The sequence below is a fragment of the Leptidea sinapis genome, chromosome Z, assembly GCF_905404315.1.
Source record: "Leptidea sinapis chromosome Z, ilLepSina1.1, whole genome shotgun sequence".
Taxonomy (NCBI): Eukaryota; Metazoa; Arthropoda; class Insecta; order Lepidoptera; family Pieridae; genus Leptidea; species Leptidea sinapis.
In genome coordinates, this window is record NC_066312.1 from 19802191 (window position 1) to 19829606 (window position 27416).

The 27416-nt window shown below is 32.3% G+C and overlaps 1 protein-coding gene across 1 annotated transcript in view; it reads left to right on the top strand.

Moving 5' to 3' along the window:
- The window catches only part of LOC126979010 (sodium-dependent nutrient amino acid transporter 1-like), a 48070-nt gene that overhangs the window by 17423 nt on the left and 3231 nt on the right, over positions 1 to 27416 (top strand). The window contains exons 10-12 of the mRNA XM_050828150.1: positions 14404 to 14598; positions 15502 to 15645; positions 23371 to 23499. Coding sequence (XP_050684107.1) covers positions 14404 to 14598; positions 15502 to 15645; positions 23371 to 23499 — 468 coding nt within the window. The remainder of the gene's footprint in view (positions 1 to 14403; positions 14599 to 15501; positions 15646 to 23370; positions 23500 to 27416) is intronic.

Here is a 27416-nt window from a genome sequence, read left to right on the forward strand (position 1 = left end):
AGTGATTACAAATTAAACTTCTTACCAAGATTTATGGATATCTACGGGACTTAAACCCGCGGCTCTCGGATTCCGACCGAAAGCCCTTACCCACTTGTGCTGAATGTAATTGCTTTTTGCAAATTGGTAAGCTTTTTTTTTCTCAATATAATGAAGTATGTATATAACATCATGTATGTAGTGCCTCAGTGTGGATGTGATCATTTATAACATTCAAATATGCAAGTGGAAAAGTTTCATGAAAATCAATTTCTAAGGCATTATTTATATGTTTTTTTTCTTACATAAATGTTTTATTTGATGCTCTATAGAAATAAAGAGATTTGTAAATTTAGCACGGCTTTAAATATACATTAACGAAAATTTGGTGTGTAGACAAGTAGCTGATATTACTTTAATTAACATATTAATCTTCACATTGCTTCATCGTTGGATTATAATTTCGTGCTTTTAGGCCTTCACTAAGTCTAAGTGGATTTATGCAGTTTTCATATTAGTCTTTGAGAATTGATAACTAAACTTGATAACTGCCGTCTAGTCAAATAATTATTTTAAAGAAAATTCTGAGCAATACGGCTGAGCGTAATGGCTTCCGTTAAGTAATTTAACAAATCTGCAATAAAAATATTTTTCAAATGTGTTACAAAAGAAAATTAAAATCCTTTGTTCGATTAGGTCAAAATGACACTTTTTTACGACCAATTCGGAAGTGGCAAGAAACTCATTGCTACTCTTTTAAATCTATAGTAACAGTTTCAGCATTTTACATTAGATTTTATACAATGTATATAAAGCGATAAGCTATAAAATGTTATAAATTTTGACTAACGTGATTAATCTTTAAAAAACTCAAAAGAGTAACGATTACATTAGATAATTTGCATTTTCTGCATTATTGGAAACAAAAATTATGTTATTTAGAGTCATATTACCCTAGGTTTAGGTTTAAACTAAATATTCCGTGGTCAATTCATGACGTTTTGGTTACAACATGTGATTTGTAAAAATAATAAGTACAACTATCTTAAGTGTTTTATCATACACTATAATATTTATTTTTTCAGAATTGATAGTTATATTAATTTAGAGAAAAGTGGTTTTAACTAGAGTGAATTTTTGTTCTTCAAAGTCAATTCAGGCTTTAACGGCAAATAAAATGTTTTGGTAGGAGGAATTCGAAATTGCATAAACTGGCGCTGTGAGGACATAAAGCTTATTGCAAATCGTACGGTTATGAAATACCAGACTACATGTTGCGCGTATAAATTCGCATTTTTACACGATATCCGGCGTGAAACTCGGCTGACCGACAAATTCACTCTTTGATATAAGCAATAAATGATACAGTGTACCATTTCAAATTACAAACAAGAATATATGTTTTTATTTCATATTTAGTCAAAAATAAATCTAGTTATTGAAATCAAAACAATTTCACTGAAACTGTCACAAAACCACAAAAAGTAAGAGCTGAGTTGACAATATTCTTCTCGCTTTGAAAGTTAATAAACCGTCAAGTGTCGTTCAAAGTTTCCATAAAAACGGAATACTTCGGGTGCAATTTTCACACGAATACTGCTGATTCAAAGAGCTGCCTACTTTAATTACATGTGTTGTGCCAAAACAGAGCTAGGTCAAGGCAATTAGTTAGCCAAGGTAACAGATACATAAATACTGGAAGGAAAGATAATAATACAAAAAGGGGTTTGTTATATAAATAAATAAAATTAAAGGCATTTATTTCAGGCATAATGACTACAATTAGCTAAAAATAATCATAGCTGCACAAAATATAGAACACTGTATAGGGGTGTCAAGTTAAAAATAAAATTAAAGTAACTAAAACTACAAATTGCACATATTTATGCAGCAATTTTTTGTTCTTGTCCGTGTCAATCCAGCGCTTAAACACTGGATTCTTCAGAGACCGTCACGAGTATTCCGCCGAACATGGCCAAAGCACTGCAGCACCGTGGGAGCCGCGTAAGAGCCCGGAACCCATCATTGTACTGGACTCTTATTCTGCTCATAACTTTTTGCGGGAACGTTATCCACAGCTGGCAGGTATAGCTGCCTAAACTGTACGCCTTGAAGATATTTACATCCTTGCAGTATTTAGCAAATAGCCGATTAAGAATGTTTCCTCTGACTGCAAGGGCCCTCCGCTCGCGCTTAATATCATCACTGTCATGCATCCGTCCCGTGAACAAATGTCCTAGGTATTTGAACTGCTTAACTACACCAACCGTCGTGCCGTACAAAAACACATTGCGTTCTCTCTCCGGAGGCTGTCTTGCTTTAAGCACCATCATTTCAGTTTTAGAAACGTTGTATTTCAGTTCGTGCGTATTTCACTCCACGGGTACTGGTAGACATTGTTTAAGATTAAAGTTTTTAGTTGCATTCCAAAATTTAAAAAATCAATTTGATTTTTTTATGGTTAGCTTATATATTCATTTTAATACTCTCTTCATTTTTCTCTATTCACTTTGTTTGTTTTTGAATTATTTACAAAAAAAAAATTTAACTAAAGCCACGAAATAACCAATATTTCGTGGCCATCTCTGACGCGATAGTTCCAACCTGGTTCCTTCTTCCGACTATTCTGTTCACATGAACGACAACTTACAATAGCAGCGTTCTGCAATACATCCACTACATGCCTGTAGTGTCCCGAATATGAACAGATTTTAAATTATATCAGAATAGTGTAGGTTAAATAAATCTAAATTATTGTAACAAAATTCGCCACAAGTATTTATTCGACTAGTCGTTCTCTCGCCCCATTTTACATACTTTTGAGAGTCTGGTCTACAGTAGGTACCTGAACTCATTGACACTCCAGAGATATTACATTCAATGCTCAGTGGATGGTGGTCGGAGCTTCTGACTTGTATATGTATTGATTCAACTTGGTATTTGTACTTTCGGTCTTTCGGGTCCGTAATAAAGTGAATCGAGTTTTCTTGACTCCAGTCACGTAAGAACTTGTAGGTTTTTGTATTTCTCCAATAATAATAATCTGAGTACAAAGTATTGTGTTATTAATAATATTGTGATATTTCTCGCAGTAATAAATATTACATACAAAAGCTTATAGATTTGTACCTAGTTGACTATAATGAAATTTTAAAATTCCTCCTCATTGAATCTAGTTATTATACATCTGTGTCTGGGAAGGTCAACGTACAAACATCTTTGTAGGATAAAACGTTAATATAGTGCTGTAAGATGATAAGATTTCCGTACTTCCACATAATGCAAAACTTAGAATATCCTTTTACACATGGCTAAATCTGAGTTCATATAATATAAAAACGACTTTTGTGTTTATTTATTCCATTATGGAAAATGACATCAAATAATATATAAATAGTCGGCATAAGATCATTTTACTTAGTATTACGTTAGTCCGATATCAATTTACTAAAATTATCCAACCAAACTGTAGGCAAATGTAAATTTTACACATAATGTACAATTTTATATGTCACATTAAAATTATTATTTGTGGAATAAAATTACATTCGTTGGTTGAATAACGATATCCTCTACGAACTTTAATTATTTTTTTCATACTCTTCCTATTAACGAACATTTCAAGCATCTAAGTGTACTAAGTTTGCTTTTATAAAAGAAATGATTGGGTCTGATTATGTGTATATAGTGAACGCATACTAAATGTGGAAGCATTTTTGACGCTCTAAAATAGCGCAACTAAAACTATACCTGGGTAGGGCTTACAAACGGTCCCGACTCTATGATCAGTGAGACAGACGAGTGAACACTTTCGGATCCTGGTCGTCCTATTATAAACCATAAAGTTAGTATACAAGCGTAATAGGCAAACACTCTCCTCACTACGGCGAGACTAAATTTAAAATGTTCATATGTGCTAGTTTTATAGATGTCTTAGTGAGTTGGTGAACTGTGTAGTATTTTGCTTTCAGATAATCCCTATGACAAATATGATATACGGCGTCATATTCACAAATACAATATTTTATTTTCTAACACATATTTTTTTATTTAATATAAACTACAAAATAGAGTGTTTACTGTGTATATAAAACGTAAAATTCAGTAGTGCATATTGTGTCCAACGAAAATAAACATCACGAAAGTAATATTGAAGAATCAGTATTTACCTGTGAAATGTTTCTTTAGTACTTTATACTTTTTCGGTAAATTTCACATTTTTAAACTCATCTAATATAAAAAAAATATATCTTACACATAATTATGAAACTATAGACTCATTTTAATTTAGAAATACTCGAATTTCACACTATTAAATAAATATATTGATAAATGATTTAGGTATTTTTTCTATGGTAAAGGAGGACAAACGAGCATACAGGTCACCTGATATTACGTCTCAGAAACGCTGCCGCCTTTTAGATATAGATTAGCGCTTTCATTGTAGATATCCAAAGTATGCACACATCTGCCTTAGATATATAGTTAAAAAATCCCGTTTTTTATTAGGACTGATCCTCTCGTACATAGCGCATAGCATCATCCACGTATCTGACATACATAGACGATATGTCAAGCGCGCGAACCAATTACCGTTATCATGTCATACCGAGAACCAATCACGTATATCACGTTCGGCGGGTGATGGTCGAACCGCTGAGCTCGTAATCATATTATTTGCAAAACTGCGTAGTTCGCCACCGCTTCCTAATATCGACCTATATCCGATACCAATAACGTTCTTGTTTATGCATTGCCAATTTTCTGTATTGTGATTTAATTTGGGAACTTTTTGTGCTAATAATGAACGGTAGAAATAGTATAACACTACTTTCATGTTTTATATGCGTTCACTGTATGTGATAAATACATTCACTATTTTTCTCGCCAATGATACCACTTTCCAAACTGACAATTTATTTAAAACTTAGTTGGACTGAATACTGAATAATAAATTTGAGTAATATTAAACTAGTAGAACGAGTGAACTAAACAAAACTAAACACCTTTTTTCGACTTGTTTTGTTTAAAAAAAATTCAATGTTTTATTTGCTAATAAATCCACAAGATACATTTTTCTAGACGTTATTTCGAATCAAAAATAGAATTATAGTTTACATTTGTAGTTAAGAAAAGCCAAGACCATTTTCTATAATATATATATAAGGGTGGTCCACACGAAGATATTTTTTAACATTTTTGACATTTTTTTTAAATTTATTTGATTATGAGTCAGCATTAAAAGATACATACAACTTCAAATTTTCAACCATTTACGATGGTGGGTCAGCTAATTGTATATATATATATATATATATATATATATATATATATATATATAATATATCGTTGTCTTGTACCCATAGTACAGGCTATGCGTAGTTTGGGGCAAGATAATTTGTGTAAAAGTTTGTCAATATTATTATTATTATTTTCTATTTAATTTTTAACATTTCAAATTTAATTGGCCACACCATGTTCTAATAATTCACTACTTAGTAGTTAGTACGTGCTGCACTTGTAGTTGTCACAAAGCACAACAAAGGCGCTTTAAGCAGATTTTAGTCGAAAACTGCTAGGAACAGCAATAGTTAAGTAAGTTTAACCTGACGCCTGCCAGCTTCAGTTTGCAAATTCTGTTCGAAATAATATGTGAACATTAATCAATTCAGATGTTTTAGTGTTTATCCTACATCTACTATACCATGATATTCACGCTTATATAAAAATATTTTGAAAGTGCCTAATATTCTTCCCCTTTCCCTAACCATTCGTTATAAGTACATTCCCTGGTGATTGCAGTAGCACTATTAAACAGGATTTTATGCTTGTTATCTTTCTCGGATTTTATGTAGGCTTTTATTATTTGCTCGATCTAAAAAATCTATAACTTCCAACTAACATATTTTATTTATTTAAAAAAGTACCTAAACACTATGATTAAACATCTTAGTGAGATAGAGGTATAATATTATACACACATGCAAAATCATGATTTTTTAAATATTTAGGTGTTTATCTTGGCAAGCGCGTGGCCGACGTCGGTATTACACGTAAAAACCGGAAAAACAATTTGTAGTCTAAGCAATATATCCGGATTATTCATGTACTTAAACTTTATTATTATTATTTATTATCATTTATTATCAAATAAACTTGAAAATGTATGACATTGTACTTGCATTGCACTAAAAATAATGGCGGCCAACGCTGTCTCGCTCTAACATATATTCGATTTTTTTGTTTGTTTTGGTTAGAATGTCAAGTGACATGTCATTCAATCAAAATAAAAGTGATTGTTAACAATTTTTGTTACGAATTGTCGTAATTTTATTCGTGTATTTAAGTAATTTGCTTATTTATTTATAGAATTGCGCAAGACATTTCTAAGCTATACAATGTAAAATAAAAAAAATACAATAAAAAAGTTGTAATATATTGTGTTGTAAAATCTGGCCAATCAGTAAGAGAATTTTCATGGATAAATTATTTTTGGATAAAGAAAGGTAAGCACTAATGAACACATAATAAGCTAATAAAGAATGCTTAAAGTGATTAAAAGTGATAGAGTATTGATTTAATTCATCTGGAGTACAAATTATAATATTTTAATCTATCTGTACTGTTTGCCACTTTTTTATCGATTGTCGAAATTATTATGATTGTTAATTAACCTTTAAAATCATTTTTATTATATTATATTGTACATGATGTTCAAAAATATTTAAAGCCTAAAAAATTAGCTTTAACTAATTTCTGTTAATATGTATTCTGTTATAATTTTAGTTAATTTTCAATTGTTGCAACATCTGAAAAACGAATACCAAAGACCGTCTACACCGAAATTACTACTACACAGCGCAAAACAAACCTATTAAAAAATATTAATTATATAAATTGTTTTTTTTTTCTTTGAAATAAGTAAAACTTATCCCCATAAATTTAAACTAGTAAGATTTGGCTTAGGTCCACCTTAAAATTAACAAAATAGAACCTTAAGTAGAAATTATTTATATTAATTTAGAATATACATATATTAGTTAATTATCGATAAATTAAATATAGATTGATTCCAACCCAATATATTATATTATGCTCTGATATTATGTCATTAGTTGATTATGTCGGTATGAAGATTTACGATTATTATTATTATTATTTATTATTTTATATGTCACTCTCGTCTCTTGAACGTAGTGTTTAAATATTCTTTGCTATGTACCTACTATCTTTCAGTTCGTTATATCCTGCCAAAATAAATAATATCGGGTACATAAGCGAATAAAGAATAACAGTAATAAATACCACGTTGCGGAAGACGCAGTGTTGGGAGGCCCTCCACAGGATGGACCGACGATCTGGTCAAGATCGCCGGAATACGTTGGATGACGGCAGCATAGTACCGATCGTTGTGGAAATAGTTGGGGGAGGCCTATGACCAGCAGTGGACGTCTTCTAGCTGATGTTGATCTTGATGATGAAGCGAAAAAACAGAAATAACCCCGTATAGTCTCCCCGTATATATAATATATATATTGCAATTCTGAACCAAAGTTATAATATAAACTGCTATTATAAACTACGAGCTTACCGCAACATGAACCGTGAATTCTCAAAAGATTAGTGATATGATTACGAAACATCAATACAGCATTGAGATTCCCTCCAAGATCTTTTACTTCAGCTTCCGTGACCATCTGCGTCTCGTCTACGTGTTAGTTAATCAATCTTGGATAACGAGTCCTAGCGAAAGTTATAACCAAGTATTTTAACATGTGCAACATATTATTATTACTCCACGTTGCAACTCTTTTTATATCACTTTGCAACTTCTCACAATAATTTTTTTCTTTATAAGGTAATGGTAGCTTAAAGTCTGATCCAATTACTATTGTGGAAAAAAATATTTTGTAATTTGCTAATCTGTGGTTTTACTATGTTTTATTTTTACCACCGGGTGGATCAAGGCGCTTAAAATAACGTGGAGATTGCTTTAAATAAATCTCAGAATAATGTTTAACTTAAGAACGGACTGACTGTTACAAAAATTTCAACTACAAAATAAAAATGAATAACATTTGAAAGTTGAAGTCGTGCAAATAAAATATAAAATCCGCGATATACATTATAATCCAGGAGAATGTAACATTTTATATCAAAATTCAATGATATCGAATCTCGAGCATTCCTTTGTATATTTCTTGATATTTCACTGGAGAATTGAACATTTTCCACAGTTGAAGGATCGTATAATCTAAAGTGACTCACTAAACATTCAATAGAACATTCCGCACTTCAATACTACATTTATTCATTTACAAGGGTATTTAAGCAATTTGCTAGCCGAAACAGATACAATTAATGAGCTTTTGTTTGCTGCTCAATTATAATACGACAACCGAATAAATAGCACAATCAAATTAACACAGTTTAATTATTTATAGAAATATTTGTGGCGTTTTTCAATAATCGATCATTGTTTGGTATATCAAGGTCAGAAAGATTTCCATTGTAATTGCAAAATTGCTATTCATTCAGTTGTAGTCACGACGCCTTCCATATCATAATAGAGCGATTACAAATATATGAATAAATAAGGAATAAAAATTTCGCGTGCATTTATTGAGTGTAGCTATAATTGTTTATAATTTAATGAACTATAATTTATTCTAAGCGCTAATAGACTCTAATTTGTGCGTCCTAAGTGATTGGCAAAAATACTTTTTTTAGGCGCAATAGAGGGATGGTGAATCAATATCATTCAAATGGATGTTACGAATGACACTTATGAATTTTTATTTTACCATTTATCGCCACTCCGCGAAAAATTAAACTTCAATGAGAGGAAGTTGCCAGAAACTTGTCAGAAGAATTTGTCTTAATTATAATCTATCATATAGATTATAGATGATAGCGTGATGCAACGGAAGTACCCAATCGTCAAAAATAAATAGTAGTTAAAAATAACTAAAAAAGACGCTATTTTTAGAGAACCGAACTAAATACTAGAAAAATTATTTGGTGGTATAAAATTAACATCAATTCCTGGCTAATAGATGATAGACGAAAATTATATAAATTAATAAAAATCTTATTTTGCAAATTGCAAAATTGAATTTATAATCAAATTAATGTATTGTCATCGGTCCTTGATAAATCTACGAAGTTTGAAGGAAATCTGGCCGTTTAAAGTGGTTCAAAATCGCGTACAAAGGAGTCGGTTACAAACAAACATACATACAGGTAAAGCTATTAAAAGCGTGTAAAAACCACATGGGTATTGAGTACAGTAGATGCATAAATCCAAATACACCTTAAATAAATAAGATATTAGCAAATACAGAGATATGTATTTAATTATAAATTTATGAGATAAATTACTTCAATTGATAACTCAATGACAATTTCATCCAGACACCACTATAGATAGCGCTGTTCACGAGCATGATGCATGAACCGCCCATATTTTAAAGAAGGGAACGACCTGATCCATGGTGCCACCACAAGCAATAGCATTGACAAAGCCTGCTACAAGAGGATTTGTCAATCTTTCTTTATAAATGACCAGAAAGAACAACTTCTGGTCATTTATAAAGAAAGAAAACATGTATTCATATTATATTATGAAAATAAATCTTCATGACTCAATTGAATGAATTTTTTCGAAAAATATGAAAGTGTAATGGTGGGCTTAATCGCAAGATCAAGGTGTTTTTTTTAAATAACTATTTTTATTTTTATTAAATGATTTTTTTTTTAAACATACTGCTTAAGATTTTTGTCAACTTAATATCAATTAATTAGGTATTCTTGAATTGAGGTTTGGTAGATTACAAAGAAATAGAACCATACGATTAAATAATAATGTGAAATAGCAGTAAAATATTCAAGTAGAAACATTTAATATTTTTAATGTTTAAGTTTAATTTTATAATATAATAATATTTTATTTCACGATAGCTTGAAGATGAAAGCTTTTGTGTAAAGTGCGGAAGTCAAAATAGTTTTATTGTTAAGACAATACTTGTCTCGTCAACAATATACTGTGAAACTAAACTAGTTTGATTTTCACACAAACGTATGAAAAGAATGTCGCACGAAACTTGAACAGAATTCATAAATTTTATGATTTAGAATGTTGATTCCGATCTTCTCTTTCTATTTGAAGTATGCACTTGGCAATAAGTTCCAGAAACAAAATCTAAACGTAGTAATAGAAACAAAACAGTTATGATATCGCCTATGAGTCTACCACCGATTGCCGACTACCGATAGGTCTAGATCGCGGAAGAACTCTTTTTGCATACATAATCTTGTCAAATAAAGCATGTTCTAAATTGTAATAAAATTAAAATATCTGGCTGGTTATGATAACAATAATTATAAAAGTTCATATCAAAAAAATTGTTGAGCTCACTGAAAGAAACGTATTGAACCGTGTTCTCATTTGCGATTCTGTATTGGGACACATGGAAAACTGAGTCGTTTTTGAAGACATTGTAAGCTGGTGATGAAAAATGTATCACGTACGAGTACAGCGTCCGATATCTTTATGGTCAAAGCTCGGTTAAGCTTGTAAAGACTTGTACAGATACAGACTGTGACGAAACCCGAGTTTTTTCGCAATAAGGTGATACTGCCTCTATGGTAGGATTGGATTGGTCTACTGCCAACAACTAATGAGATTAGAACAAGAAATTGAGAGAAAGCGGATTTCATCACGATACTTCGCTCACATCAAGAGAGGACTGCCAAAACTATTTGTCGATTTTTGTTAAGTCCCAAACTTTCTACAGCAAAGGGATCATGTCACTACCAACAAGATGGTAACAAGTCCTGGAACAAAATGGCACATAAATATACTGTAGTTAATTGTAAATATAAATGTAAGGGAAAAAATCATTAGTTTTTATTTAAATGCGATGAAACACTTTCCCCAACCTATTATATTATAACGAAATCAAAAGCGTGCCGTACGATATACATTAAATTTATTTTTCAGAAATTAATTACATACTGTCGTCACTGCATTTGTGCGCGCTAATTACAGAAATGGTTTTTCCGATTTGAAAGTGATTGTAGATTACGTATTACTGTTTGTTCGCCAGTAAACTTTGATGTTTAGTTCCGCTCTTGTTTTTTGACTTTCAATCAAATAATACAGTTATATTATATTGGATATATCTTATTTGGTTGTTTATTGGTTGTTTATCAAAACTCACGGTCACTCGCTCTGGCAATCAAATCGTGTGCCAAACTGTGGTGATAGATCGGCTATGAGATTTTGAAATTTTAAACAATAAGACTCGACTTATATAAAACAAATATTTGGGGATTCGAATTTTTTCACCTCTCCAGCACGAAAAGGGTGCTATTGCTACGTGAAAAATCGCAGCAAAAACGCTGCGAGCGTGAGGCAAAGTGATTTAAATTTCGAACCCCAAGTGACCATACATCCGGGAATTACTCTGCGTTAAAAAAATAAACAATGCGATTCGGTGCGTTCCAAAACTCATTTTAGCCTACCGTATTATCTCATTGTCACAAAAATTTAAATGTTACTTATCGAAATTTAGATTTATAAATTTTATTATTGCCTTTTTAAAGATTTAGTATTTAAAATAAATACTAGTAAACATTGTTAAATATTATCTTAATTATTTCTCTTACCTATAACACTTTTCTCGCTAGTCGAGGTGACAAGTTGTATGTTTCACACGAGAGCAAATTTTTTTTTTGTCTCGTGCCTTTAAATCACTCACTACCTTAGTAGTCTATATAAGAATTCAATTCTACACTACTTCACCAATTCGTGATTTAAAGTCAGCAAAAAATAACTTTGCTCACTTGTTGAACAAATAACTATTTCAATGTCGTTATATAACAAAAACAGCAAACCACCTAATTGTTCAACAAAAATATTAGATTATTTTAGAAAACAGGTTAAATTACAAATTTACATTAGTTAAATCGGGAAAGATAACGAAAACATTGCATCACTACAAACGCTCACATTTCCCAAGGAACATGTGAAAGAAAGAATCGAAAGCTACTTAGGTAGAACTTAAAATTTATATTTCTATTACTACAAGGTGCCACTAGATCATATTATAATAAAGCATATGACTAACGCAATCACATGGACCGCAAATTTCTATTTTTCTAAAACGTTGGAATTTATTTTTTCAGATAATAGTATACGTGTAAACGAAAATTATTTACTGTCGTGTCTAAGCTGTTTCGTATATGCGCACTTACAATAACAGTCTTACACAAAACCAATAATATTTAATTTTATTATACTGTGTAAGAAAAAAACACAGCCAATCATGAACTTTCACATACCTTAGGTGTGTGTACTAAAATGAAAATATAAGTCGATAATAATGTAATACATAAATGAAATAAAAATAAATAAGCCAATTGTTCTACATTTGTTACAAATAAATCAAAGTTGAATTAAAATCAAATCAGAATTAAATTAAAATATCCAACCATAATATTCCAAACATAAAAGAAACATATTCCTAGCCAGTAAAGATGAATGAAATATAAGTTTCCAAGTAAAATCACAATGCGGCAAATCACATCAATAGAATGTTTAACGATGGAATCTACTGGCAAGTCTGTTGGAAATCAAGAAATAGTTTCCTGTTCAATAGAGTGTTCCTTTGACTAGGTACGTTCATTGTTAAATGAGTGGATACAAGTACGAGTATTACGTCTATAATTGTTTCGATTATATAGAGAATTTAAATAGGTTTTCATTCCTTTATCGATGTTCTATTCAATGGACTTGAGTTTTTGTGAATGATATATTTTGTTGCTGAATGAGGACAGAAAAATGAATTGGAATATTTTAATTGTTTATACGTTTTGGAACGAAGTTCCTTAAGGGACGATGCGTACGGGTGCGATAACCGGGAAAAAACGTCCTGAACATAAGACATGAAGTTTGACAACTCTCTTCATGTACGTCGAAGTGGTGCTACCCGACAATATCTTGTTGTTGTTTTTTTTATGATAATAAGGGACGAGACGACCAGGACGTTCAGCTGATGGTAATAGGTACGCCATGCCCATTACAATGCAGTGCCGCTCAGGATTCTCAAAAAACCCAAAAATTCTGAGCGGCACTACAATTGCGCTCGTCACCTTGAGACATAAGATATTAAGCCTCATTTGCCCAGTAATTTCACTAGCTACGACGCCTTTCAGACCGAAACACAGTAATGTTTACAAATTACTGCTACATGGCAGAAATAAAGAAAGAAACCCATAAACTAGCCGGCTTCCTGTGCAAAGGAGCCTCCCACTGGTAAAATGAATAACATAACAAATAAAACTAGGATGCCGCAGTCACTCATCGTACCGCTTCGCTGCAGCGTAATCTATACTAATATACTATTAATATTATAAAGCTGCAGTGTTTGTTTGTTTTTTTTGTTTGTTTGTTTGTTTGAACGCGCTAATCTCTGGTACTACTGGTCCGATTTGAATGATTCTTTCAGTGTTGGGTAGTCCATTTATCGAGGAAGGCTATAGGCTATGTTTTTTTTTTTCAAAATTAGGGATCCGTAATAAAATTGCTATTTTGTAACACAAGGTGTTTTTTGTTTGTTGTTTTTGTTTTACTTACATAGTATTTGGTGACTTTATACAATTATCAATCACCAATTATTCTGTCACTGTATCACTTTCTATCACTGTATTCAATTCACTTTCCATTATTTAAAAAGTTTTCATATTTTTGATAAATTAAATAATTGTAAATAAAATAAAGTCTTATAAGTCTTCTTCGCTATGAAGTAGACGTCTAAAGAGCTGTGTAAATAGTCTAAGATACGAAGAGATTATTAGACCTTCACTCATCAGTTAAATGTGTGATGAGTGTGATATATGAAATTTAATGATTTAATTTTGACAAGGCAAATATTTAGTAACAATTCAACCCGATCTTATTGTCAATATTCAATTAGAAATCCCTATGTCTACGGATTAATAGGTCTATATTTCATTACGGGCTTATAATAAAAAATTGTCAATAATTGCATATTTAATGTAATCTGAACTTTTGTATTTTATGTTATTTGTCTCTTAATTAATATGAAATATCCGAGTGCAGTCTAAAAAATATATATTTTATGTTTTTTTTAATTTTCCATGTATCTAGGCATTCCGTGCATGATTATGTAAGTACACTCCAAGGATTATAGACTAATAGAATATCATCAAGGGTTATGGACGCCAACGCACAGCAGTTAAAAGCATTGAGGGGCGTAATATCCAGAGACGCGAGTATAAGCCCCGCAACGACCACATTTTTTTTTAAATTCAATTTGTTATCCATGGTTGAAGGTATATCCTATCCTCTACTATATTGTAACATAACGTCAATTTATTCACGAAACTTTTCTTTTTCAGATGCCACCAACAAAAATGAGAGTTCTCCTTATAGGGCATAGATTGTGCACTTGCTATTTGGGCAGTTTTAAAACTTTACTCGTTATGTGGGTGTATGGTGTGAAAAATTTTTGTACTGATGTACAATTTTGGTTAGGTTTTAAGCCAACGAAACTATGGAGATGGTTATGGTGCATGCTACCTGTGTTATTTTTGGTAAGCCTATTAACTGGACATAATAACAATCTATGTATCTAGAAACTATCGTAAAATTGAAGCTACTTGTAAGAACGGAAAATTAATGTGTAACGAGCCATAATATAACATAAACAGGTCTTTTTTCAACAGTGGAATCATAGTAAATACATATGTACTGATTACCTGATAGTTATCGATCACTACCTCCTATTCTATAACTAACCAGAGGATTGCAAAAACGTTACCGTGATTTTGTAATGTGTTGTCAAAAATGTCTAGCTAATACTCCATCATAATAATATACAAAGAAGCGATCGCTGAAATCATATTTTAATTTTAGTATACATATACATAGCCCAAATGATTGCGAAACTGAAGTGGCAGTGGGTAAGGCACAGGTGGCCGTTGGGACAGTAAGATCCCCGAATGGCGACCACGTACCGGAAGACGTAGGGTTGGTAAAGCCCCCCACTAGATGTACCGACGATCTGGTCAAGATCGTCGGTACATTAGGTTACAGTAGGTTGGACGAGGGCGACCGTCGTGAAGATCTTTGGGGGAGGTCTTTGTCCAGCACTGGACGTCTTCCGCCTGAAATGATGATGATTATGATACATATAGAATCTGCAGTAGATCAAGACCTCATTCAATGGGTGCTGCTTCATCAGTTTTTGATGCAATCGCAACTTCCAAGGTTTCGATACTAAATGCTAGCCTTCGATAGCATAGAAATCACGTAGATGAACTATTAGTAGCTGGACAATCGTCAGACTATAGCTTAGAGAAAACTGATTGTTATTATTTAGTCAATTGGTAATCACAGACAAATCATAGGAAATAATTACTTTTGAAAGGACAAACGATAACCGAAATCGCATCCATTATATCTTTCAATGCAATCACTTGTATAATAATTTTCAGATACTTGCCATACTAAGGTTTTTTGAATTGTTGCAAGTGCCAGATTTTAGCAATCAGCTATGGGGATTAATATGGATTATAATTTCAATGCTTATTGTTACGTTTTTTCAAATTAAGACAATATCAAGATATATACTCAGAAATGTAAGTAATTAATAATTATTTTATATATTCACTAGAGTCCTATATAGATACCTAATCCATTTGGCTTCAATCAAATCAAATCAAATTAATTACACTTTTTGAAGAAATGCTTGCAAGATATTTTTTCAATTATTAGCATAGGTTAGGCATCGAGAATGTTTATTAGACTCTATCATAAATAATTGAGATGTTTGCTTATATTCCGGAAGACAGAAATAAACATTGCTTTGATATGCCTAAAACAATAACATCAAATCAATTTAGAATTAAAACACTCCAAAATTTACATGGAATGTAATTGTTTTACCACGCAAGATGTCAATCTTCAAGTAATAACGGGTTAAGTGTGGTGTTCATTGTATGATTTTATATATTGATTGATTATCCTTTCGGCTTTAAAATCAAAGAGTAGAGTATTTTATTCCATACTTTATATACGAAAACCTACGGGTGCGTGGGATCCTTGAGGGCTATTCCTCTTTTTGTTTTCTGTGTTAATGATGGCGTTGCTCTAAAGCAGCTTAAGCAGTGCAATATCAATGCTGTGTTTGGGGAGGATACGGCTAATAAATGTACTGTACATTTTTGGTTTATGGGACCGTAAGTAAAGGAAACTTCAACTTGAAAAATGAACCCCGAGTAAGATCAGTAACTTAGGGAAATAATGATAAATTGAATGCGATGGTATAAGCCGATTCCAGGTCAAACGTTACAACAATGGCGTAAAACAAAGATTAAACATGTGTGATGATTATTGTTTGGTGGTAACTTTATTGTCTGGTTTTGGGGTAGTTCTTCAGAACCGGTTAAGGAATAGCAGCAAATATGTATTGAAGTAAGCTATGACGAATATAATCATGATGAATTTCCCAGCAAAACAGCTCTGACCCGTCAATCTATGTTCGCCAAAATTGTTCCATGATAACGCAAAATCTTCATCAACAACGCTCCTAGCCTAGAGCTGACTCCAACTGACACTGACTAAATTTAATGTGGTAAAAAAATGCAAAATCAAAATGCAGTCTCAATTATTATTTTCAAAAATATGACAGAGTTAGATGATTCTAGGTCTCCAGAGCTGTACCGAAAAGCTATAAATGACCTTTCCATGATAAACCTTCTCCAGAATTGTATAGGTAACGAGTATTTACCGTCTTCAGTGAACAAGGATATTACAAGACCTTACAAACAATGTTTGAAGTTACAAAAGAACAATTCACACTTTTACCTCTAATATTAATAAGAAAACACAGCAAATTTTCTCCTACGAGGCACTATTATGAATTAAAATAATGCCAATATTTCCATTCTTTTCCAATTAGTAAACAAAAAACCGCGACCACTTCTAGTCTTAAAGAACCATTCAACACCCGTTTGATTCGTTCAATGATGCATGATCCGTCTCGGTGATGAACAGATTTTTCAATGCACGATTGTATGTTGTTTTTCTCATTTGAAAATAGGACGGTGTACTTCTCGAGAAAAATAGCGCAAAGAAACCATGTAAGATGTTGTTTTCAATTTTGACGAGAGTCTTTTTCCTTAAGCGAACATATGTAGCTTTTTACCCATGCGCTTGACGATGGATTGACGTGGACTTTGCGAAAAGTTGAGAAAACTGATGTTCTGGAGATGTGGTGCTGGTGGAGAATGATGGGAGTTTCGTGGACCAAGTTTCACATCAATGTCTCCATTCTCCAAGAACTTGGCTTAAAATAACGCCTTTTGGTGGTGGAGCCAGCCAGCAGGGAAAAGTGGCAAATCAAAAGATGTCACTTCGTGATGACCACGACCGCTCTGCCAAGAGAAGAAGTAGAAGCAATTAGAGCTTATTTGAGTCGAACTCCTTGTCATATAAGTCTGTTCATAAATATTGATATTACTTATAAATTTTACTCAAATTCGGAACGCGCTTATTAAGTTAGGAAATCGATAATTTCCCGCCATTTCACTTATATTTTCGAGCTCATATTCCTCCAAATCCTATCAGTCTTATAGCGCCTATTACACTTTACTGAACTAATTTGTCTAAATTCAGAAGTAACTCGATTTAGACAAGTATTATCACATTCAGCTATCTAGCATCCTAAATTCAGAAATAAGGATGGTTTCTGACTGGTGTAATCGCATTAAGTTACTGATTTCAGTCGCTCGTGGTTCTTCATGCGTGGAGGACGTATTTAATTTTGTGTTCCCGAATAATAGTTATAGTCCAACAAGTTTCAGGTATAATACTTGTCAGCACAGGAATATTAAAGAACTTAATTTTGAATCTTGATACGAACATTCTGTTGCAATAAATCATAATGTTACGACCACACTTTCTTTACGTACTTTCTTTTTTCGTACTAATACTGTCACGGAGGATAGTATCTTGCTTTAAAAGAAACGGTGTCACAAGATTTAGTAATATTCAAATTCAAATATTTTTATTCAAAATAGGATGTGAAATCACTTATTGAAAGTCAAAAAAAACTATGTTAAACGATTTCGAATCCTTTCGTAGATAATTTCTGAAGTCAACTGGTTCTAAAACAAGCATATAATGTCCATGTTTGCTAACTTCCCGCGCAGTAATAAATATTCCTTCACCCATGTTCTTTCATTTTCATTTTTCTATTTGAATTGAGCCAACGACCAGGGCTAGGCACAGTCCAAATTTTTCATGCCTGGAGCCACCCTCGTATATGAAACGTCCAACTTCGTGGCGCTTTAAATGGTAACTGATTTAATTAGTAACTAAATTTATGACAGTGTGATCAGAAGCTTCTAACTTGTAAGTTGCTTCTGAATTAAGACAACTAAATTCAGTGAAGTGTATGTAATAAGCGCTAATGTCCGTATTTCGTACTATGGATAGTTAAACAAACACATCCTCTGTCAAAAACCATAAAACATCGTGGTGGCGGCATACTGTCAAAACTAAGGCTAAAGACTGTTAAAGCCAAATGCGCTTTTGATGTAAAATTTATTGCGAGAAATGAAGCGAATCAAGACTTGACGCTTGGTGCTTATCGTCAATATACAGATATTACAATTAATTTAACATCTTCAACTTTGATATAATTATCTATCTCCAAATGTATCAAACGGGCTATACATGTGTGACTCACATCACAAAACTCCAGCTTTAACCAGAACACGTAGTACAGGTAAAATGTAGGTCGGCCGCTATCTAGACAGTTGTGAACAATAAATATTGGTCAGCAATTTGGTTCTGTATTTGGCATTGGAATAGGTTAAGTGCAAATAATGTTATAATAAATGTTTGAGTTTTACTGTAACATTATTTTGTAGAATGCTAAAGCTTTAAATATTGATTTAAAAGAACGGCTTCTTCTCACTTCTTCATATTTAAGATCAATTTTTCCGAAGCAATGGTAAATGGTGACCACGGGGACCGTGTGTAACTTTGATATTCCCGAGAGTAATTTTGTTATTTTATTGAATAATTCTTAATTTAAATGAAGAAAATCCAAAATGTATACGAAAAGGGTTGTCTTTTTAAATGATATGACGAAAATATGGAGGGCAATCATTGGCAAATATAATGTAACGACAGCAGATTCAATCTGTATCCACATCTTTGGAACAGTTTTATTCAAAATCAAATATTTTTAATCAAAATAGGATGTGACATCACAAATTGTACATTTAAACTTATTTAATAGCGTGAGGGCGAGCGCTCCATTCCCAATCTGTGGCATCGTTAAGAAAGTCATTTATGTTATAGTAACCTTTACCATACAAACTTTTCTTAACAATTCTTTTGAATATCGTAATACCTTTGTTTTGAACCTTTTCTGGGATATTTTTGTAAAAGCATATACATCGCCCCACAAAAGACTTACTAACACGACTTAGCCAAGTAGTAGGCATTATAAGTTTATGTAAAGTAAAGTAAAGTATGCATTTATTCATAACATTATATACATAGTACAATTGACAAATTAAAAAAGGATGTCATGAAAAGGACCCCAAGGATCACCCCAATTGCAACACTGATTTTCAGTACGTACCTACTTTCTGTTCCTGGTGTTAACATTATGGTTATGACAGTTTCTAGCAAATTCATTTATGTGTCTTTTTTTTTATGGAATAGGAGGACAAACGAGCGTAAGGGTCACCTGGTGTTAAGTGATCACCGCCGCCCACATTCTCTTGCAACACCAGAGGAATCACAAGAGCGTTGCCGGCCTTTATGTCTTGCCGGTATGTCTTTGTACATACATTAAATTATCAAGAATATGTTCAGAATCAAGGGTCAAGGTTAATATTAATTAACTCATTATAAAGTCATAAATAATCAGACACTAAAAAATTATAAATGACGTTGACACTGGAGGGCTGTAGGAACTGTGATTGCAGAAAGAGAAACAATTAAGAATTCTTGTTTCAGATGAGATTTAGAAAAATCCTGCAAAAGTGTTTTCTTAGCAATTATACTCCTTTGCCCCATTAGTGCACAATTTAAGAAGATGTGTATTTTTAAAGGCTTCAAATATAGAGTAGATCACACATCCTCCATACAGCCCTCTGTACTATGTATTTATTTTCTGTAGTCAAATTAAAATAAACTAAAAGAAATGACGTATATTAAAAACCCTAAATCAGCAGAGAATAATTTTCACGTATTTATTGATGAGTCTCTAAGGAAAACTAGTGCAGCTGCTTTTGTTTTTCGCTCTGTAATGGTTCCAAGTAGTGCGAAATGTTTAAATTATGAGCGCATATTATACTTGTCCAAACAATATACAAAAAATATACATATCATTTGGCTTTATTTATCACAATACCGAAAACGTTAGTACCATAACGTATGAAGGGTGTTAAATTCGTGAGAATGTGTATGTTGCTGGTAACTGTTACTAAACCTATTTTTTTTCAATAAACTCCAGTTAGTAAAGCATAGCATTTGGAACTTTTTTGTATTCAACTTTAAATTTCTTTCTTTTTCCAATCCACCTTTACCAGTGGGAGGCTCTTTTGCACGGGATGCTGGCTCGATTATGGGTACCACAACGGCGCCTATTTCTGCCGTGAAGCAGTAATGTATTAACTTTACCATGTTTCGGTCTGAAGGGCGCCGTAGCTAGTGAAATTACTGGACAAATGAGAATTAAACTCCTTATGCCTAAAATTTACTGGACAGCAGTGATTACGTCTATATCATCCACGTATCTCTGTCCGATAAAATAATACTTCAACGTTGGAAGTAGATAGAAATTACTAGGGACTAGATCGGGTGAATGAAGCATATTCATATTCACCTGATAGCTGGCTTCATATAATTGGTTATTGGAAGCAAGCATCTCGAATTGCACTCCTAGAAACAATGGACCTATCAGCCGGAGATATCGTGATAGAATATAACAGTTTTTTGTTAGTTGGTTTTTCCATTCTTTACTAATTTTATTACACAGTTTTATTTATTGGTTGTGTATCTGTAATGACTCAGTAGCAGTAGCTGCATGGTAGATATATTCAATATTTGGCCAGACAAGGGAGTCCATGATCCTTACGGCTGAATGACGCGCCTTTTATTTCTGAAGGGTTGGAAATGGCCTACCAGTTATACTGTAATTTTTAATGTCGTATAATATAGGTTAAACTAATTTTCATCAAATATTGGTTGAGAAATGATAAGGATCTTATTGTAACATTTCCAAATTCAAATTCCAATTCAAATATTTTTATTCAAAATAGGATGTGACATCACTTATTGAAAGTCCAAAAGTACCACCCATTCCAAAACGAATGCCTCAGACCTGAGAAGAATGGGCGCAACAAACTCAGCGAGCTTTTTTGTTTTTATGAAAAAATAAATATTTACAAAGTAATATTGTGCAATTAAATTTATTATTTAATAGCCTGAGGGCGGTCGCTCGATTCCCAATCTGTAGTATCATTAAGAAAGTCATTTATGTTATTATAGTAATCTTTACCACACAAACGTTTTTTAAGAATTCTTTTGAATAACGTAATTCTTTTGTTTTAAACATTTTCTGGGATCTTGCTGTAAAAGCATATACATCGAATCGAATCGAAATCATCTAGAGATATGTATAGTCTCGTTTCTTTTGTGTATTAGTAAGCGTTCTAATTAATTACCGCGCGCTGTAATTTTTATCATCCCTAAGCGTTCGTGTAATGCTATGTACACTACCAGTCTATCGTTTTTTCTTCAGCTATAAAATGTACAATTAATAATATATTTCACCCTTTACTTACATAATTGTATTGGACCCCAACGGGGGACATCTTTATTTGATGTTCTTCCACGTTTAAATTCAGCGCACCGATATGCAACTTTAAAATACGTAAATACGTAAATCTTGCTTAACTTGTTTCGTACTAAAACTTTTCAAATGCAAATTCTTAATAACCGCACGCAATTCAGTTTTATCCATGTTTGACAGCACGCTCTGACAAACTGAAACTAAAAGACTTCTTCTATAAGTATCTAAAAGCAAAAGATATATTTACTATTTATTTTTTAAATGAATCAATATTATAGCTTTACAAACAAAAAATTACTTTTTGGTTCCAAAGAGTTAACACTTTTTTCCCATTTTTTTAACGCCCTCTCGTATTTATTATTTGCGTCTTAATTAAAAGTTATTAAGAGACAAACCAATATTTTATTAAATAAAATTACCCGATACCTTATGAAAACTGATATTTTGTATATTTGCGCATTGATAGTTAAAATATTGTAGCTAACAGGCTCATAACAGAAACCTTGAAATTTGATATTAACCATTCGATTCAGGTAATGTTCAAACTGTGTAACATGAAGATTATCAAGGCAAATTAAATTAGGTAAATGTTTTGTTTCCGATAAATTGAAATGTTGAATTACATATTATGTTTGTGTAAATCAATAATAAGCTATTCAGTTTGTGTACCTATTTGTAGTTACATGCAATCTGTTTGCAGACTGAAAGTGACATAATTACAAACGAAAAAAAATATATCCATAATGTTCACAAATGTGGCAAAACTTGCATTTATCTTATATTCCGAGTAAATTTGTGTTAATTCTACACTTGTACCTATATTTTATAAAGTCTAAAGGAAAAAAATATTTTATGAAAATGGCTCTGCTATAAATCTTATTACTAAGCTGCAGATTATAACTAGATGAAACAGCCTGTTACTGGATTATGATTGCATCAGCCTGCGTATAAAGCACAACAATATAAAGATTTACTATAACTATAAAACACACTTTCAAAAGAGCTTGTTGGGAGTTCAAAAAATTATGAGATTTTCTTAGCACCGTTTCTTCGCTCTGAGGGCGTCCTTTGTTTAATTATTCTATTATAATCAAATTTAAGAAAAAAAAATTCTCCATCCACAGAGAAAAAGTGACGAGAAAGTATTCAACTGTAAGCTATCACTGCCGTTATGAAGTGTCGCTCAGGATTTTTTATTGAACCCAAAAGTTTTACTATTACATGTAACATGTTAAGCCTAATTATCCTAGTAATTTCCTTAGATACAGCGCTCTTCAAACCAACACTTAATAATTATTATATACTGCTTCACAACAAAAAATTGCCACCTTTAGGTAGTAGCGTGGTAGGGATCCTGAGCAAAGAAACCTCCCACTGGTGAAACTGGTTACTCTAGCATTAAATTTAATTTGTGAAATGTCTGTTGAACTTGAACTAAGTAAAGTCTGTCTAACTAAGTTTGCTAAGCTTCATCTTATCGTTTCAGAATTTAATGGGTATATTTCGTTCAAACTCCAAATACGGCCCGCCTGAACCAAAAGATCGCAAGCTGAGGAAATCATTTGATGAAAGTATTTTATATCGTCAGTGTAATCACGACTGTATTGTGTTAACGGTACGCGATTTTTTCTCTAAAAGTGGGGGCAAACGGGCAAGATACATGATAGGAAGCTGTGAGGCAACCCAGACGCAAGAACTGCAAAACCAGGGGTCAAGATGCGTTGCTGTTGTTCCGTAAGGGATACTCTGTTGGGGATGCTCTGTGCTTGAAAGTTGTTAACTTTGTCAGGCCTGTCCCACTCCGTATGTAGGTATTGAAATCGTAAGGGCGCCAACCACGCCAGCGTGGCTATCCAGTAGGGACTCAAGGGTGAAACGTGACGCACGCGCGAGACTTGTTCGTCTGCTACTTCACCTACTAAAGCGATCTTTTAAAAACTGAAGTAACATAAAAAAAGCAAAGCAATATTCAGTTTATCTCTTACTTGAGATAAAAATCGTAACTATCGTTGACATTTCTGTCCCACTGTCTTATCGACACGCTGTCTGTCAATGGGACGACGTATAGCTTACCAGCGATAGAGGTTTGTATGGAAATTACAATTCACGCGTCGCAATATAAGGCGATAAGAATGACTTATCGGGTATATTGGGACAGATTCAGATTATTGACAGCTAATTACTGACAGTAGAAGGTAGTAATTCATCTCTATCTGTAGATGTAGTATATTGGGAACGGCCGTATATGTTATCCTAATTTCATTTCTTTAAGCTTCCTAAAAATGCTGAAACAATGTTATTAAAAGTGACTATTGTTATTATGAAGTATTTTCTTTGATTAACGCCAGCGTTTACACATTTTAATAAAACATTTTTTAAAGAATTAAAACGCATGTAATTCGCATTCTTTCTGTTTTTGCGTAAAAGTTAAATTTTTTTATTGTTTTATTTAACCCGACGTTTCAAAACCTTTCCAGATCGTTTTCAGGGGGACTCATGGTTTTTATCCTTAAAAAGTGTTTTATTTAAAATAGTTTATTATTAAAAAATTACCATTCATGATAGATCCTTATTTATTACCTATACCTATAAGTAATATAAGTATAAAAAATGGTTGTGTTTCGTGTTTTAGATCAAAAGCGGACCGCAAAAAAGTTATTTGTTATTGTTAAAATTATACCTAAGAGGACGTGTGCAAGTCTAGCTCGCGTCATGGCTCTATTCAAGCTTTTATGTACCTACCTCCACATACAAAACTAATGTAGGTTTGACTACGAAAGAATATAGATTTAAAATTAATATTACGTACCTATTTACGTAATATACGTAAAACTATTTCCATCCATCGCGGCCCCCGCGTATATCAAATTTATATAGTAATTTGACCTTTAACTGAGAATTTTGAATCCTTTAAAGTTTGAGCTGTGTGCAAGTAAAAGTCCCGTCAAAATTGTTACTAATGTTCCTGTGATTGGCCAGAATAACAGATAAAAAATATTGAATAAAAGTGCCTTAATTGCAAATAATTTGAAATAGTTTTCTCTTTAATTAAGGACTTATCGTCGACCAAGTCGACTATGTTTATTGTGTTGAGATTTCTAGCTAATTGTTAAAGCGTTCAAGGATTTTGATCTTGACCTTTTATTAGCTTCTGTTCAACTTTAATCTGTTAATTAATGATACAATCGCAATTACGAGAGTTTTCTCTTAATTATATAAAGATATTTATTAGAACATACAACAAGTACTTATTTTATGTGATTTCATTAGGATCCCGTAAACAAATATTTTTCTCATATTAAACATTATATATTGCAAGTTAATTATATGAATTGTAGCATTGTTTTTATAGTAACTATAGATTTTAATATCTTTAGATTTTTTATTTATGTTTTATTGGTTGAAGTAGCATCAACCCTGCGACGGCGACGGTTGGTCCGATATATCTTAAAACTTGGTAAGAATATATATATATTTATGAATTGCGCTTATAATAAACAACATAATATATTATTTGAGTTTTGTAGACTTTATTCAGTCATACAAATATGTAATCAGCCGTTTCACTGATTCTTCGTTCACAGTTATATATCCCTTTTAATTGTTAATACTCTGCTTTTTTCTTCTATTTCAGCATAGACGGACAGACATAATATATATGTTTCGTTGCAATCTACATCCCGTACTCAGTTTCACAATAGTATTCTATAGTTTTATTAATTTCTTATTTAGGTCAAAAAAATGAATCATGCTTTTGGATTACTAGATAGAAAACCAATCATTAAACGTTTACGTCCTTATAATATTGAAGAAGAGACCAGATCACTATGAGAAAAATGCAACTCCTTTAAAAGATTCCATATCAAAAACAACTTTAAACTGAAGTGTCTATATTTGAATATATCATTAACTTAGTATACTACCGTAATAGACTAACACTATCCTCATTACGGCGAGACTAGATTTAAAATATTCATGTGTGCTAGTTTTACGGATGTGTTAGTGAACTGTGTAGTATATCGCTTTTGGTCATTCCATAATATGGCTAAAATTGATAAACGGCGTCATATTTGCGTATACAGTATTTCATTTTCTAACACATATTTTCTTAAATGATTATAATCTTAAAAAATAGAGTGTTTACTGCATATAATAATAAGCAACTAAAATAAAATGTAATTTTTTGTATTTTTGCGTATGTTCTACCAAAATAAACATCACGAAAGTAGTATTGAAGAATCAATATTTACCTGTGATATGTTTCTTTAGGAGATTGTTACTGTATGTAACAACACAATCTAATACAGAACACGACACCATTATATTTCTTAATTAATATCCTCATAGAACAATAACGATAAAAAGACAAAAGTTTAAACGTGGTCTAATTTGACAGGAGAGTAAAGGACACTAAATTGTTTCGAAACAGTTTCATGGTCTTCATCTATTCCGTCTCTTTCTCACTCCTAGGTTTTATGTAAGGATAGTTATCTCACAGGGTCCGTCTATTATGCTAGTATGCTAAGTTTATGTAACGCCAGAGGACGTGGGTTCGAGTCCCGCATCGTTCATAAAATTTTGTTTGTGTGTTAATCCTAGAAGTGAGGGTTATCACTTTTATAAACATAAGAAATTGTCATGGAATATATCAAATTTTAAAGTTGTAGATGCCTGTCATGAATATCTATTAAATGTTGATAATGAGTAAGCACAGCTTTTAATAGTACACATATAGTATATTACTTTTAGTAGTCAGAAAGTTACGGCTAAAATACGAACAAACACACGTAATTTTTTAACAATGAAATTGTTCCATTCGATAGAACCTACTTTCAGCTGTCGTTTTCAATAGTAACGATTGGAAAGATCAACTGAATTCTGATAAAACTAACGCCTATTTCAAATCCAATACTTTTAATAAACGCACATACAACATTTCCGTTATTATGTGGTATAGGATGCTCTGATACTGCGAAATGTTGAAACTGATAAAGTGTCACTTTATTGTAAAAATATAATGTAATTATAATTTAAAAATGTCGGACGGGAGACCCTCGTCACAAGCAAAGTTACTCACGCCTTTTCATAAATTCTAATTAATGTAAATTGATATGGATACTTTGAATAAAATTTTATTGAGTTGAAGAAAAGTGTTAATACTACGGTACACGACCCCCTTTTTTAATTGAGTTCAAGCGTGGCCTATTATTGTAGGACATTTTATCTGATTAAGACAATAAATGTAACGGTAATGGTCTTTATTTATCTTAGTTTGACAGGCTTAGTTGTATAAAATTAATTATAACAAATTTTAGAAACTACAATTTAGAAAATATATGAGAAAACGTAACTAAAATGGCACTTTCGAGATAAATTCTTATTTTTTTTACATTAAGGTAAACTTAATTACTGCTTTATTTATTGTCGATGTATTCAGGACACAATTCTGCTTGGCGACTGCAATAAATCTATTTATTGCAAATCTCAGACGAGTTTTTTGACAACCTATATCATCCGGGCTGCCCTTCACAT